Source organism: Acinonyx jubatus, chromosome A3, assembly GCF_027475565.1.
Source record: "Acinonyx jubatus isolate Ajub_Pintada_27869175 chromosome A3, VMU_Ajub_asm_v1.0, whole genome shotgun sequence".
Classification (NCBI taxonomy): Eukaryota; Metazoa; Chordata; class Mammalia; order Carnivora; family Felidae; genus Acinonyx; species Acinonyx jubatus.
In genome coordinates this window covers 99,147,313-99,165,182 of record NC_069388.1, presented here as the reverse complement: position 1 = coordinate 99,165,182, position 17,870 = coordinate 99,147,313, and the positions used below count along the sequence as shown (strand labels likewise).

At 36.0% G+C, this 17,870-nt stretch overlaps 1 protein-coding gene across 2 annotated transcripts in view; it reads left to right on the top strand.

The window, feature by feature from the left end:
* Nucleotides 1-17,870, top strand: part of LOC106978136 (E3 ubiquitin-protein ligase RNF103) — a 108,365-nt gene that overhangs the window by 59,259 nt on the left and 31,236 nt on the right. For both annotated transcript variants that reach the window (XM_015075780.3, XM_015075778.3), the window contains one exon: nucleotides 16,581-16,641. In XM_015075780.3, coding sequence (XP_014931266.1) covers nucleotides 16,581-16,641 — 61 coding nt within the window. The remainder of the gene's footprint in view (nucleotides 1-16,580; nucleotides 16,642-17,870) is intronic.

Below are 17,870 nucleotides of genomic sequence, written 5' to 3'. Positions count from 1 at the left end.
TTGATTTATGTGTCTATTCTTTGGTTGATACTACTCTGTCTTGAGTACTGTAGCTTTATATTGTCTTGAAATTGGATAGTGGGGAATCTCCCAGCCCTGTTTTTCTTCACTGTTATGTTGGCTATTCTGGGGCATTTGCCTTCACACATACATTTTTATTTATTTATTTATTTATTTATTTATTTATTTATATTTTTAAGCTTATTTATTTTGAGAGAGAGAGAGAGAAAGAGCAGTCACGGGAGAGGCAGAGAGAGAGAGGGAGAGAGAAAGAAAGAATCCCAAGCAAGCTCTGTACTGTCGGATGTGGGGCTTGAATTCATGAACTGTGAGATCATGAGCCGAGCCAAAATCAAGAGTCAGACGCTCAGCTGACTGAGCCACCCAGGTGCTCCTACATACACATTTTAGATTCAGGTTGTTGATATCTACAATTATAGATTTTGGTGATTTTGATTGGGTTGCATTGAATCTACAGAAGAAGTTAAAAAGAATAGATGTCTTTTTTTGTTGTTGTTTTTGTTTTGTTTTGTTTTTTCAGTTTTAAACTATATTTTATTTTATTTTTTAACTTTTTTTTAATATATGAAATTTATTGTTAAATTGGTTTCCATACAACACCCAGTGCTCATCCCAAAAGATGCCCTCTTCAATACCCATCACCCACCCTCCCCTCCCTCCCACCCCCCATCAGCCCTCAGTTTGTTCTCAGTTTTTAAGAGTCTCTTATGCTTTGCTTATGCTTATGCTCTTATGCTTTGGCTCTCTCCCACTCTAACCTCTTTTTTTTTTTTCCTTCCTCTTCCCCATGGGTTTCTGTTAAGTTTCTCAGGATCCACATAAGAGTGAACACATATGGTATCTGTCTTTCTCTGTATGGCTTATTTCACTTAGCATCACACTCCCCAGTTCCATTCACATTGCTACAAAGGGCCATATTTCATTCTTTCTCATTGCCACGTAGTACTCCATTGTGTGTATAAACCACAATTTCTTTATCCATTCATCAGTTGATGGACATTTAGGCTCTTTCCACAATGTGGCTATTGTTAAGAGTGCTGTTATAAACATTGGGGTACAAGTGCCCCTATGCATCAGTACTGCTGTATCCCTTGGGTAAAGAATTGATGTCTTTTAATGTTATCTTCCAATCCATGAACTTGGACTATCTCTCCATTTATTTATATCTTCTTTTATTTCTTTCATCGGTGGTTTGTAGTTTTCCAGTAGATCTAATACATATTATTTGATTTATACTTGAGTGGTTTTTTTTTTTTTTTTTTTTTTTTGGTGCTACTGTAAAGTTTTTTTTTTCAAATTTCAGATTCCAGTTATTACTGGTATATGAGAAAGCAGTTAACTTTTGTATGTTAACATTCTGTCTTACAACTTTGCTATACTTGCTTGTTAGTACCAGGAGATTTTTTTAATTGATTCTTTGGGATTTTTTTGTTTTTAACATAGAAAAAAATCATGTCTTCTGTGCGCCTGTGCGTGCACACACACACAGTTTAATTGCTTTCTTCCCATTCTGTATACCTTTTTTCATGTCGTATTAGCTAGGACTTCATTACAGTATTGAGTAGGAGTAGAGAGAAATATCCTTGCTGTGTTCCCAATCTTCGCATGAAAGCTTCTAAATTCTTACCATTAATTATGATTTTAGGTATAGTGGGGGGGGGGGAGGTTGCAGATTCTTAAAAAAATGTTAAGAGTTTCCCTTTATTCAGGTTTGCTGAGAGTTTTTATGGTGAGTAGGTGTTGGATCTTGTCAAATGTGTTTTCTGTGTCGATTCACATGATTTTTCTTATTTAGCTTACTGATGTGGGTTACAGTAATCGATTGTTGAATCTTGAACCAGCCTTCCATATCTGGAATAAATTCCAGTTGGTCATGGTTTATAATTCTTTTCATATATTTTTGCATTCAATTTGCTAACATTTTATACAGGGCTTTTGCATCTGTGTTCATGACAGCTACTGCTCTGTAGTTTTCCTTCCTAGTAGTGTCTTTATCTGGGTTTGGTATTAGATTAATGCTGTCATAGAATGAGTTAAGAAGTGTTCCCTCATATGTTTTCTTGAAGATTTTATTCTTGAAATTGTTTTCATTTCTTCCTTAAATGTTTGAGTACCTATTTTCAGGGGTTTGTTTTGGGAGGGGGCTATATACCTAGGAGTAGAATTGTTGGGTCATATGGTAATTCTTTATTTACCTTTTTGAGAAACTCCAAAACTGTTTTTTTTGTTTTTGTTTTTACCATGGCTTCACCATTTTACGTTCCCATCAGCAATGTACAAGTGTACTGTTTCTCTGCATCCTTCCCAACAATTAAATTTTTTTGATAGCCAATCTGCTGGGTGCAGAGTGGTACCTCATTGTTTTGATTTGCATTGCCTTAATGACCAATGAAGTTGAATATCTTTTCATGTGCTTGTTGGCCATTTGTATATCTCCTTTGGAGAAATGCCTGTTTATGTCCTTTGCACATTTTTAATTGGGCTGACTTTTTGTTGTTGAGTTGTATGAGTTCATTATATACTTATAGTAAGCTCTTATCAGGTACAGGATTTGCAAATATTTTTTCTCATTTTATAGGTTATTTTTTTTTACTTTCTTGATAATATCCTTTGATGCACAGTTGTTTTTAATTTTGATGAGGTTCAGTTTATGTATTTTTCTCTATTTGTTCATTCTTTGAGGACATTTCTAATTATCCATTGCCAAATCTGATACTTTCAAGAGTTTTAACAGATTTATAACCTATAGCTAAGTCTTTGATTTGTGTTATATGCTGGAGGTAGGAGCAGAGCTTGCTTTTGAAAGAAGAAATCATGTTTGCATGATATATCTCTGTATGCCTTTACCTTTACTCTTAGTCTTTATATTTAAGTGGGTTTTTGGTAGGCAACATATAGTTGAGTCTTCCTTTTTTTTTTTTTTAATATTTATTTATTTTAGAGAAAGAGACAGAGTGTGAGAAGGAGAGAGGCAGGGAGAGAGGGAGATACATAATCCAAAGCAGGCTCCAGGCTCTGAGCTGTCAGCACAGAGCCTGATGTGAGGCTTGAACTCAGGAACTGTGAGACCATGACCTGAGCCAAAGTCGGCTGCTTAACCAATTGAGCCACCCAGGTGCCCCAGTTGAGTCTTGCTTTTTATCTCCCCCCACCCCACCACCACATGCTGTCTTTTAGTTGGTTTTTTAGACCATTCACATTTTTTTTTTTTTTTAAATGAAGCTCATTGCAGGGCTTGAACTCACAACCCTGAGATCAAGACTTAAGCTGAGATCAAGAGTCAGGTGTTTTTAACTGACTGAGCCACCTAGACCATTGGTGCCCCTTGACCATTCACATTTAAAGTAATGATTGATATAGCTGCATTAATGTCTACAGTGTTGTAACTGGTGTCTGTCATACTTCTTTGTTATTTTTTTCCCATCTTAAAAAAATTTTTTTTTGTCTTGTGTGATTTTAATTGGGGATTTTATATGATTCATTTTATCTCATATTTTTGCATATCAATTACAAATTTTTAAAAACATTTTAGTGGTTATCCCAGATTTGAAATATACATTTGTAGCTTAACTTTTTTTTTTTTTAATGTTTATTTATTTTTGAGAGAGAGACATACAGAGTGTGAACAGGGCACAGGCAGAGAGAGAGAGGGAAACACAGAATCTGAAGCAGGCTCTAGGCTCTGAGCTGTCAGCACAGAGCCTGACGTGGGCCTCGAACTCACAAACTGTGAGATCATGACCTGAGCTGAAGTGGGATGCTTAACTCACTGAGCCACCCAGACGCCCCAAACTAACTTAACTTCTAATAACATACTGTTTCACATGTAATGCAGGTAACTTTCTAGCAGTGTATTCCCAGTTCCTCTCTCCTGTCCAATATGACGTTGTTCTCACTCATTTCACTTATCCATATGCTATCTTCATCCAATACACATTTGCTAATATTGTTTTTAATTTTTAAATGTTTACTTATTTTTGACAGAGAAATAGAGCATGAGCAGAGGAGGGGCAGAGAGAGAGGGAGACACAGAATCTGAAGCAGGCTCCAGGCTCTGAGCTGTCAGCGCAGAGCCGATGTGGGGCCTGAAGTCACAAACTGCGAGATCATGACCTGAGCTGGAGTTGGACACTTAACCAACTGAGCCACCCAGGTGCCCCCACATTTGCTGTTATTGAACAGTTATCTTTTAAATCATTTAAGAATAAGAAAAGTAAAAATTTTGGCTTCACTTATTTTTTCTCTGATACTCTTTATATAGATGCAAGTTTCTAACTATATAATTTTTATTCTCCCTGAGGAACTTTGTTTAAACATTTCTGGTAGGCCAGATCTGCTGTGATGAATTCCCTCAATTTTGTTTGAGAGTCTTTATTTCTCCTCTTTTGATAGATAATTTTGTTGGACATAGAATTCTAGGTTGGTGATTTTTTTCCCCAACACCTTAAATATGTCCACTCTCTTAGTGCTTGCATAGTTTCTAACAAGAAGTCATTTGTAATTCATACCCTTGTTCCCCTGTAGGTAAAGTGCTTTTTTGCTCTATCTTCTTCCAAGATTTTCTCTTTGCTTTGGTGTCTCAGTTTGAATATGATATCACTAGTTGTCATTTTTTGGATTGTTATTCTACTTTGTTCCCTTTACTTCCTGGATCTTTGGTTTGGTGTCTGTCATTAATTTTGGAAAGTTCTCAATAATAATTATTTCCAGTATTTTTTCTGTTCGGTTTCCTCTTTTATCTCTTTCAGGTATTCCAGTTATGTGTATGTTAACATCTTTTGAAACCATCCCATAGTTCTTAGTCATTTTTTTTCTTTTTGTTTTCATCTTTTTCTTTTTAAATTTCAATTTGGGAAGTTTCTATTCAGTGGCTCAAATTCATTCATTCATTCCTTGGCTGTGTCCTGTCTACTGATAGACCTATCAAAGGTATTTTTCATTCTGTTAGAATATTATGTTTTATATTTCTAGCATTTCCTTTTGATTCTTAGTGTTTCCATTCCCTGTACTTGCTTACATTATTCATCTCTTCTTGGATAATGTCTACTTTTTTCTTTTTTTTTTACAAGAGCCAAAACATGTCAATCTTTTTTTTTTTAATTTTTTAAAAAATGTTTATTTATTTTTGAGACAGAGAGAGACAGAGCATGAGCAGGGAAGGGGCAGAGAGAGAGGGAGACACAGAATGTGAAGCAGGCTCCAGGCTCTGAGCTGTCAGCACAAAGCCTGACGCGGGGCTCGAACTCACGACCTGTGAGATCATGACCTGAGCCGAAGTCAGACGCTTAACTGACTGAGCCACCCAGGAGCCCCAACAAACATGTCAATCTTTATGTCATATCTAGTCCTGGTTCTGATTCTTGCTTGGTCTCTTCAGACTGCTTTTTCTTGCCGTTTAGAATGCCTTGTAATTTTATGTTGAAAACTGGACATGATACATGAAGCATTAAGAACTAGGGTGAATTGGTCTTCAGTATGAGGTTTTATGCTAATTAGGCTAGGAGTTTGGCTTTGTTAATATTTTTCTGGAGCTATAGGTGCCATAGGCTTAAAGTTATTCTAGTGTGCCTGTTTTTATCTCCTTGTTATCTTGGACATGCAAAAAAACTCCTCCTTAGATAGACGGATAAAACTTACCTTGCATCTCTTTTAGCTCTAGTTTATTGTTCTACTATTGGTGTGATGGTAAGATGTGGGGGACTGGAGCATTCTATAATCTTATTAAGTGTTTTTGTGGCCTGTGTCCCTGGACTATGACATTTGCAAGTATTTCTTAATTTTTTGCCCACCTCTGGTGACAAAAGAAGATTTAAAAAAGAGCAGTCTGGTACATGCCCTTTTCCAAAGTGGAACAAGGCTCTAGTAAGGTTTATTTTATCGAAGAATAGGCCTTTGTTATGGAAGACAGTCTGTGCGTATTTCAGAGTGGTTACTTTCCTCCTCCCTCTGTCAGAAACACAAGGGGGATCTTTCTTGCCTTTTCAAAATGAAAAGCTTCTGGAGGTAAAACCCATGCAATAGTGGTGTCCCCTAGGAGTTTCATTCTCATGATACTTTATACCCATCCTGCAGCAACTAGTCAAAATTACCATTTAAATGTTCCTTCCAGTGTTCCAGGTAAGCGTGTCTCAACTGTGATTTTCTGTATTCACCTCTCTCTTTCCACATTTGCCCTGTAGTTTGGTTAATAGTTTGCCCTGTAAATTTTTTTTTTCTTCTCTTTTCTTTTCTTTTCTTTTCACTCTTTTTTTTTTTTTTTTTTTTTTTTTTGTTATAGGACAAGATGACTTCTGAGCTCTTTATATATTCAGTCAGAGCTGAATCTGAAATTTTTCTCCACTTTTAAGTGCTACTTTTCACTCATAGAATTTGGGATTGAGATTAATTTTTTCTTTCAGCATTTTAAAGACGCTCCATTGTCTTCTGATTTGCATAGTTTCTTTTGAGAAGTCTGATGTAATTGTTATTTTTGGTCCTTTGTGATTATGATTAATGTGTATTTTTTCTCCATAGCTGGTTTTAAGATATTTATCTCTGATTTTCAGCATTTTAAATATAATGTGTGTAGGGGCACCTGGGTGGCTCAATCGGTCACGTGTCCAGCTTCGGCTCAGGTCATGATCCCGTGGTTCATGGGTTTGAGCCCTGCATCAGGCTCTGTGCTGACAGCTTAGAGCCTGGAGCCTGCTTCGAATTCTGTGTCTCCCCCTCCCTCTCCCTCTCCCCTGCTCATGCTGTGTCTATCTCTATCTCTCAAGAATAAATAAACAAAAATTTTAAATATAACGTGTTTAGGTGTGTGGTGTAGTGTTACATTCTGTTATTTTGTTTATTTTTGGTGTCTCCATGGCTTTGGATTCTCTAAGCTTCTTAGATCTGTGGTTTGATACTTTTCATTATTTTTGGAAAAATTTCAGCCATTCTGTCCTTAAATACTTTGTTTTCCATCTCACTTCCTGCTGGAATACCAATTATACATCTGTTAGACCATTTGTTATGTCTCGTAGTTCCTGAATACTTTGTCTTATTTTATTCTGTTTTTTAGTTTGGGTAACTTTTATTGACTTTAGGTTTGTTGATTCTTTCCTCAGCTGTGTTTGATGAGCCAGTTAAGACATTCTTTGTATATGTTTCAACATTTTTCTACCATATTTAATTGAGACTGAAAGTGGATGTGAGTGCCCATTGTGCCTGTGGTTCCTGAGGTTCTGTGCTCTCCACTAACCCATCCTTGGACTTCATCAATTTACTAAAAACTTTAACCAGGTTTTCCTTAATTGCTCGTAAAGTACCTGCCATCCCATGCTGTGTCACAGCTGGTTTAGTGTTCAGTGTTCCCTCTCTTCTTGGAAGTAAGTTTGTTTATATTTCATATTACTTCGTTACCTTGTAACCTATTTTTTGGCAAGTTCAGGAAAAGTTATTTTGTAGTTCATCCAGCTTTGTCTTACTGTCTTATTGAGAGTCTTCCCAGCTTTCAGTATCTCAGCAGAGATGGAAGTCTCAAATTCTTTTTGGAAAGTGCCCCCATTAAATTAGACCCATTTCTTAAGTGCCTTTGTTTACATTTTTTTCAACCAGTGTGTATTATATCCTTCTCTATTTTGCATCCATTTGCACATTTTTCTTTCGTGATATTGTCTTCCTGTTACTACCCTAAATATGCCATATATTGGTCCTTACAGTGGAATGTATGACTTATTGAAGCCTTTTTGAGAGATGAATATGTATTTTTGCTGTTAGAAAACTTGTGACTTTAATTTACTCTGGTTTGGAAATAAGTATAGGTAATTCATTAGTTACTATTTTTCCTGTAATGAAGACAGATTGACTTTAGTTTTCAGTAATCATTTGCCATACATTTTTCATTTATTTTAGAAGATGCTGATTAAATGTCAGTTATGAAACTGAAACAAAATCTGGGTTTTTGTAACTATTTTGAAGTTTTGGGTGATTGTATAACAGAGAAGGGAGTGTGGCATCTAAAACAATTAAAAAGGGGTGCCGACTGGCTCAGTCAATGGAGCATGAGACTCTTGATCTTGGGGTTGTAAGTTTGAGTCCCACGTTGGGTGTAGAGATTACTTAAAAATAAAATCTTTAAAAAAATAAAATAAAACAATTAAAAAAAATACTCAATAAGTGTTCCTAATATTATGGGATAGAATTTAAAAGTATTTCTGGGGTGCCTGTGTGGCTCAGTTACTTGAGCATCCAACTCTAGATTTCAGGTCATGATCCCAGGGTTGTGGGATTGGAGCCCCGTGTTGGGCTCTGCACTGAGTGTGGAGCCTGCTTAAAGACTCTCTCTCTCTCCCTCTGTCCCCCTCTCCCACTTGTGTGCTCTGTCTCTAAAATTAAAAAATAAAAAGGATTTAAAAATACTTCTTCCAAAGATGATTTAAAGCACTTATAAACTGGGTTTTTAAAAAAATTCATAAAATAGTCTTACATTTTAAAATTTTAGTTGAAATAAAGTTGACATAGAATATTAAATTAATTTCAGGTATACAACATAAAGATTCAGTGATCATGTACATTATGAATATCCATGATAAATGTATTACAGTACTATTGACTAAATTGTCTATGTCATACTTTTCATCTCCATGATTTATTTTATAACCAGAAGTACGTACCTCTTAATCCCCTTCACCTAATTTGCCCATCCTTCTTCCATTCCTCTCCTGTTTGGCAACCACCAGTACTCTATGAGTCTGTTTCTGTCTTTTTTTGTTTGTTTCAGTTTTTAGATTCTGCATAGAAATGAAATCTTGTGATGTTTGCTTTTCTTTGGCTTATTTTATTTAGCAGAATACGCTCTAGGTCCATCCATGTGGCCACAAATGGCAAGATTTCATTCCTATTTACAGCTGAGTAACAGTCCATTCGTGTATATGTGCCCCACCTTTATCCGTTTATCTATAGATGGACACTTAGGTTGCTTCCATGTTTTCAGTGTTGTAAAGAGAGCTGCAATAAACATGGGGTGTATATATCTTTCTGAATTAGGGTTTTTGTTTTCTTTGTGTAAATATCCGGAAGTAGAATTACTGGATCGTATGGTAGCTTAATTTTTAATTTTTTGAGGAACCTCCATACTGTTTTCCCTAGGGGTTGCACCAATTTACATTCCCAGCAGAATGCATGAGGACTTCCTTTTCTCCACATCCTCACCAACACTTATTTCTTGTCTTTTTGATGTTAGCCAGTCTGACTAGTGTGAGGTGATAGCTTACTGTGGTTTTTGATTTGCATTTCCCTAATGATTAGTCATGTTGAGCATCTTTTCATGTGTCTGTTGGATGTCTGTGTATCTTCTTTGGAAGATATTTAGGTCATCTGCCCATCTGTTAATCAGATTGATTTTCTGGTGTTGAGTTATGGGAGTTCCTTGTATATTTTGAATACTAACCCCTTATTGGATACATCTTTTGCAAATATTTTCTCCCTCTGTTTGTTGCCTTTCTGTTTTATTGATGGTTTCCTTCATCGTACAAAAGCTTTTTAGTTCCATATAGTCCTAATTGTTTATTTTTGCTTCTGTTTCACTTGCCTGAGAAAAATATTGTGATATTTGATGTTCAACAGATTACTGCCTAAAATTTTCTTTTAGGAGTTTTATGGCTTTAGGTCTCACATTTAGGTCTTGAATCCATTTTGGGTTTATTTTTGTGTAAGGTGTAAAGAAGTGGTCTGGCTTCATTCTTTGGCGTGTAGCTGTCTGTTTTCCCCAACACCATTTATTGAAGAGACTGTCTTTTCTCCATTGTCTATTCTTGTCTCCTTTGTCATAGATTAACTGATGATACATGTATGGGTTTGTTTTTGGTCTCTCACTTTTGTTCTCCTGATCTATGTGTCTGTTTTTCTACCAGTTCCCAAACTGTTTTGTTACTATAGCTTTGTGGTATGTCTTGAAATCTGGGATCATGATACCTCCAGCTTTCTTCTGTCTCAAGTTTGCTTTGGCTGTTCAGGGTCTTTTGTGGTTGCATACAAATTTTAGTATTAGTTGTTCTAGTTCTGTGAAAAATGCTGTTGGTATTTCTATAGGGATTGCACTGAATGTGCAGATTGCTTTCGGTAGTATGGACATTTTAACAGTATTCTTCCCATTCAGAACTCGATGTTTTCCACAATTCTTTTTTTTACCTTTTGTTTTTAAAAAATATTTCTTGAAATAGGTTATATTTGTACATAATAAAAAATTCAAAAGGCAGCAAATTGTTCGGTTTCCATCTTTGAAACAGCAGTTTAATTTCTTATGGATTCTCCCATTGTTATTCTGTAATGTATGGACATATAAATATTTCTATCCTCTCCTTTTCTCTCTCTCTTTTCTCCCCTTTCTCTGTTCCTTCATTCTCTCCTTTCTCCTCTCCCTCTCTTTACCCTTATTTCTCTCTCTAACGTATATAATGTCATACTATAAATGTCCTTTACTTTTCCGTTTTCATTTATATTTTGAGAATTAATTGCATGGGTAGTCCTCATTGCATTGCCTTTTTCTGTTTAGTTAGAACATAATATCCATTCGTGGAAATTCTTTAACTAATAGAACTAACTAGTGTTCTTTTGATATACATTTAGTTATTTCTAGTCTTTTGCTACTATAAACAATGTAACAATTGATTTTTACAAAAGATATTTCACCATTGCCATGTATTGTATTAGATTTGAGAACTCACCCCTTAAGGAATATGAGCAGTTAAACATTTATATAATGAGAAAGTTTGAAACAACCAGTTTTTAATGACTTTTATTTTAAGCTTCTGGATTTATTTAAGCATTGGATAAGCTTCAGTTGAAAGATAAACTGTAAATAGCTGTAGTAATAAGTTGATAGCTTCTTATCTTTTTGAATTAGAATTTTCTCTGGGACACCTGGGTGGCTCAGTGGTTTAAGTGCCCAAGTTTGGCTCAGGTCATGATCTCCTGGTTCGTGGGTTCAAGTCCCATGTTGGGCTCTGTGCTGACAGCTCAAAGCCTGGAGCCTGCGTCGGATTTTGTCTTCCTCTCTCTCTCTGCCCCTCCCCCGCTCACACTCTGTGTGTGTGTGTGTGTGTGTGTGTGTGTGTGTGTGTGTGTGTCTCAAAAATAAGTAAACATTAAAAAAATTTTTTCTCAATACTGGACATGTAAGCAAAATCTGGAAATAAATTGGATGCTAAGGTTGTTATAACACTGTAACAACTAATTTAAAGTTTTGTCTTTCATCAATACAGATAAGCTGTTCTCATTTACTTACTTCATAGTAGTACAAATTTTGAATGTGATCCTATATGATAAGTGTGTGTTGGCATACTTCTTGTATTTGTGAAGTTATATGTTAGATTTATTTGAAAGATTTTGCTCTAAAAATAAGTTTAAAAATCACTGCACTGGTTCATTCTGCCTCATTTTTTTTTTTCAACGTTTATTTTTGGGACACAGAGAGACAGAGCATGAACGGGGGAGGGGCAGAGAGAGAGGGAGACACAGAATCGGAAACAGGCTCCAGGCTCTGAGCCATCAGGCCAGAGCCTGACGCGGGGCTCGAACTCCCGGACCACGAGATCGTGACCTGGCTGAAGTCGGACGCCCAACCGACTGCGCCACCCAGGCGCCCCCATTCTGCCTCATTTTAAGGCTTAAATTTGAATTGTGAAACCTATCGTAGTTGTGGTTCCTGGAATTTTAGTAACTGCTACAAGTTGGTATTCTTCATGGGTGCATTGCTTCCACTTGATTGGCTATCCTCAGGGATTAGCAGTTGAAAGCAGAAATAATAGGAACTAATCAATATTTGACCCATGAAAATAAAAATCTAAAATTTATGTTTAGCACCAGATTAGGAATAACTTGCTGCCTTACAAAACTCATTGCTATAATATAATAGACGTAAATGTTTTTTTCTCGCAACTTGAATCAAATAGCTTTACCCATCAATGTTGCCAGTTCAAACAAACATTATTTAACCACATTTATTTTTGTACTCTGTCCCCTTAGTCTATAGAAAAGGACACTGTTTTGCCTAGGTCCTTTAGTGGTTTTTGTTTTTGCTGAGTAAAATGTTACAGCCCCTTTCTCCTCCCCTCCTCCCCAGTCCACCATAGTGGATACTCACATGGTTCCCTTACAAACTTTTGAGGTCTCTGCTCAAAAGTCACCTTAGTAGTTGAGCTTTCTTCCATCACCCTATAAAAAATAGCAAACCTCCCCCGCCACTGCTCTCATCCTATTTTCCTTGCTTCATTTTCTCTGTAGCACTCGTTTTGTGACAGAGTATTTACTTGTTTATTTGCTTACTGTCTTTTTCTTTATTAGAATGTAAGTTCATAAGGTGGAGTCGTTGTCTCCTGCTATATCGCTAGCACATTGAGCAGGTACTCAGTAAACGTTTGAATGAATGTATGAGTCTTGGGTTTCCTTTCCTGCTGGTTCTGAAGTTCTGGTTAGATTATAAGAGTGTCTTCAAATTTCTTCCTATATCTCTTAAAATAATTTTGACAACTTGTGTACCCTTTTGGACAGTTATAAATCAATATTTAATATTTGTTACAATTTTAAGTAAAGTTGCACAGGATGTAATTTTTGGCATATTGAAATACCGTAAAATTGTTATATCACTCTTTTAAAAGCATCACGGCAATTTGATCCCCATCAGTATTCATTTGAAACATACATGCACACATTCTTATTTATAGTCAGGCATTTTTTCATTATTCTCTTTCTTCTTCAAAAGAGAATTGCCATTTGTTTCCATTCTACTTTCACCACATGAATTTCTCCTAATGTGATACTTCTATGCTTGAAATAATTTAACAGTCATCCTATTATACTTGTAACAAAATACATACATACCTCTTATGAGAAAAATGCTCAGCAAACTAGGAATAGAAGAGAGCTCTCTTAACATGATAAATAAAGGGCATTTATGGAAAACTACAGCTAACTATGTAGTAATGTGAAAGACTGAAAGCTTTTTTTCTAAGATTAGGAGCAAGATAAAGATACCTGCTTTTGCCACTACTGTTCAATATTGTACTAGAAGTTTTAGCTAGAGTACTTAGGCAAGAAAAATAAATAAAAGATACCCACATTGAAAAGGAAGAAGTAAAACTATATTTGCAGATGGCATGGTTCCATACATAGAAAACTCCCAAAGAATCCTCATGTACAAGATACTTATTAAGTGAATTCAGCAAATTTTCAGGTTTCAAGGCAATTATAAAATAATTAGTTGTAGTTTTTACACCTGCAATGAAAACTCTTAAAAGGAAATACAGAAAAACATTTGTTTACAAAGGTATCTAAAAGAACAAAATATTGAGGAATAAGTTTAACCAACGAAGCAAAATATTTATACACTGAAAACTACAAAATATTGCTGGAAGAAATTTCAGAATCATGGATTGCAAGACTTAATGCTGTTAAGATGGCGGTACCACCCAAAGCAATCTGCAGATTCAATACAATGCCTATCAAAATTTCAAAAGGAAAAGTTGATTCTCAAATTTCATATGTAATATAACAGGCCCTGAATAGCCAAAACAATACTGAAAAAGAAAAACAAATTTGGAGAATTCATAGTTTCTGATTTCAGAAGTTACTATGATGCTATAGTAATGTAAACAGGATGGTATTGGTATAAGGATAGACACATAGGCCCATACATGTATGACCAGTTGATTTTCTGCGAGGGTGCTAAGACCATTTAATAGTGGGTAGTCTTTTCAACAAATGGTGCTGGGACAAATGGATATTCACAAGTAGAGAAATGAAGCTGAACTCATACATCATTCCATATACAGAAATTAAGTTAAAGCTCTTAGAAAACCATAAAATTCTTAGATAAAAACATAGGGATAAATTTTCATGACCTTATATCTGGCAATGGATTTTCAGCTATGACACCAGAAGCACAAGCACCAAAAGCAAAAATAGACAAATTGAAATTCATCAAAATTAAAAGCTTTCATGCATCAAAGGACATTATCAAGAAAGTGAAAAGGTAAGCTATAGGATGGGAGAATATATTTGTAAATGACATATCTGATAAGGTTCTACTGTCAGAATGTAAAAGAACTCATAGAACCAGCAACAACAAGACAGCTAAACTTAAAAAAATGGAAAGAAGACATGAATAGGTGTTTCTCCAAAGAAGATACGCCAATGGCCAACAAGCACATGAAAAGATAGTTAACTTCACTGGTCATTAAGGAAATGCAAATCAAAACCACAATGAGATACTGTTTCTGCAGGTCCAACAGATTGGCGGTAATAAAAAAAAAATGGAGGGTAACAAGTGTTGGTAAGGACGTGGAGAAATAACCCTTGAACATTGCTGGAGTGAATGTAAAATGGTGAAGCTTCTTTCTAAAATAGTTGGGGAGTTTCTAAAAACGATAAACATAGAATCACCATATGACGCAGCAATTCTACTCCTAGGTCTATATTCCAAAGAACTGAAATAGGAATTATAATAAATACTTGTATACGAATGTTCATGGCAGCACAGTAACTAAAAGACAGAAACAACCCAGATATCCATCAAAGGATGTATGAGTGAACAAGTTGTGGTGTATACATACGATGAATATTACTCAGCCATGAAAAGTACTGAAGTATTGATACTTCAAACCCCCAAACACTGTACTAAATGAAAGAAGCCAGGCACAAAGGACTACATATTGTGTGATCCCTTTTATATGAAATAGTAAAAATAAGCAGATCAAAAGAGAGCAAATTAGTGGTTGCCAGGGAATGGGGAAGGAGGACATAGGGAGAGATCATTTAAAGGCTATGGTGTATTCTTCTGACATGTTAAAAAAGTTTTGAAACTGGAGAGAGTTGATTGCAAAACATTGTGAAGGCACTAAGTGTCCCTGAATTGTGTATTTTGAAATGACTAATTGTAATGTGAATTTTACCTAAAAAATGCCTATAAACCTGTTAAAATTTTAAAAAGTTTATATCCGTATGGTTTTAAGTCCTTTACTGTTTACTTTCTTCTTCTTGGTTGGAGTTATTATAGTTGTTGCAAAATAAATTTTGTACAGATTTTGTTAAATAATGATTTTAATGAAATCATTAAAAAGTGAAATTTATTGGAACTACATCTTTTAATTGTATAGATTTTTTTAATGCCATTTAGTTCATGTGCCCATGGATGAATACTGCATGGTTCAGCATCATTTCTATTCCCATTTTATTTATTATTTTTAATTTAAAATCCCACAGCCATTGTTTATTATAAAGGTGAACCCTGATGCTTATCATGGGCTTATTGGTTGGATTTCTGGTAGTGATCACAGGTAAACGTTTTGGATTGGCAGAGATGGAGGTCAGCTACCAGTAGGGGCCAGTCACACCAGATGAGGATGTCTTTCCTTAGGCCACCATGGCTTGGAGGTGGACCGAATGTGTGAATCTGTGCCATGTGACCACCACCCTCTGTACAGACACAGAGGTGCATGCCAGCGAGTTGCTCCTTGCCCAGAAGCAGGGCAGGTTTCAGTAGCTTGTGTTGCAGCATGCCTAGCTGGACCATCTCCAGGGATCACCCATTCACCTAATGAGGCTGGTACCCCAATTGCAGTGTGCCACACCTGTGACCATCCTCCTGCCTCCAAAGACCTGTGCCAACTGCAGAGAGCCTTTGGACGGCACTGGCTAGGGGTATGGACAAGAGAGCCTCATCACAAGGTGCCACAACCGGAAGAAAGCCCTCTTTTATGTTTCATTAGACTCTAATGTTGAGAAACATTGTTAATATAAATTAGACTCTAATGTTGAGAAACATTGTTAATATAAATAGATGGTAATGGAAGTTTTATTATTTCATTGTTCCCGAGTTCTTTGAAATTATCGTATGCCAAAGAGCGTAAAGTGATGTAATGTAAATTTAGTTTTAATGGTTCATCAGCTGACAACTCAGATTTTCCTTCATATTTTTTTTGCAACTGAAGAATTAGAAAACACTTCAGTTGCTTAAGAATTTGATAGTCATTAGAGTAGTTTAGTGTTTCCTCAATACCTACACTAGTATTTCCAGCTGGCCCTATGTTTAGTGCTTTAGAGGTTTTTGCCTCTGAGGGAAATATATCATGGTAATAAGAGACATAAGTCAGAGGAATTTCTGTTGTTTGTAAAATGAAAAAAAAACATTGTTAAAAAGGGGAAGGAAAAGGTGACACAGGCAGAGCAAGTTTTGAAATAGTTACGTTTAGATGTTGAAAATCTTCTGATGCCCTTAAAACCTATTTATTTATGCCTGTGCACCTCTTGAAAAATGTTGATGTACCTGCAGGGTGTTGAACTCTCTCTGAGGTCTTCTGTAAAGTGCTTCTTACTGCCTGCATTCAGATAAGAATCTTTAAATAGCTTGTGACTTCTATGTACTGTGAATAAAAAAATGGAAGAAAAATAGAATTTGGCCCTAAAGCTTTTGTTTGAAAATGGATTTACTAATTTTGTGTCTGGAATAAATGTAGAGTTAACACAAAATTCTTTAAAATTTGGTGAATTAGGAGTTTTGGCTTTTGTTTTAATTCCTTTTCTAAAATTTTTCCCAGGTCAATGAATGGTCATTGAAGATAAGAAAGGAAATGAGAGTTGTTGACAGGCAAATACGAGGTAAATTATAATTTTATGTCTCCCATTCCTTACCCTTTTGGTGTATTTTGTATTAGTTCATAGAAATAAACTGCATCTACCTATTGTAAGACATAGTTTATTCTTATATGAATTGTTTATAGCTGTCCTAATCACTTTGCTTTCTAATCATTGTAAGAAAAGCATATACATTTTATAAGAGCTAAGTCTTTCCTCTGGCCTTCAATTCAGCTATTCAAGAGGCTATGTTCATTATCTCTGACTTCCTAGAGATTAGGTTAGTGTTGGAAATAAAGCTGGTGCTCACATACTGTGATGGATAGAATAATGACCTTCCAAAGATGTCCACTTTCGAATCTCAAGAATCTGTAAATATGTCACTTATGTGACAAAAGGGACTTTGCAGATGTGATCAAATTAGGGATCATCAGGTGGAGAGATTATCCTGGGTGTCTGGGTGGGTCCAGTGTAATCACAAGGAGCCTTACAAGAAGGAAATATGATGTTGAGAAAAAGTGAGAAAAAAGGAGATGTGGCCATGGAACCAGATGTTAGGGTAATGTCCTTTGAAGATGGAGAAGGAGGTCATGAGCCATGCAGTTGTCCTCTAGAAGCTAGAGAAGGCAAGGAAATTGATTATTCCTTGAAGCTTCCAGAAGAACACAGTCCTTCCAACACTTTAATTTTAGAATTTTGGCCACTAGAATTGTAAAAGAAACAGTTGTGTTTTAAGCCGTTGTAAAAAGGAAGTAAAGAAACCTCATCTTACCTATGAAGAAATGATCTTATGAAATTCATGTTAAATTTTGGGTAAGGAATGCAGTGCAATTCCATTTTCATCACTGTTTTGTTTATCTTAGCATAGCTATCAATTGAGGAAAATACATTAAAAAAAGTTTTTTTAATGTTTGTTTATTTTTGAGGGGGCGGGGTGGGAGTGGAGGGGCAGAGAGAGCAGGAGACAGTATCTGAAGCAGGCTCTGTGCTGACAGCAGAGAGCCAGATGTGGGGCTCGAACTCACAAACTGTGAGTTTGACCTGAGCCAAAATCAAGAGTCGGATGCTCAACTGACCGAACAACCCAGGCTTGGGCACCCCGAGGAAAATATATTTCTTTCTTTTTTTAAATATATTTTTAAAGTGTACTTATTTATTTTGAAAGAGAGAGAGAACCAGCAGGGGAGAGTTAGAGGGGGACAGAGGATCTGAAGCAGGCTCTGTGCTGACAGCAGAGAGCCTGATGTGGGGCT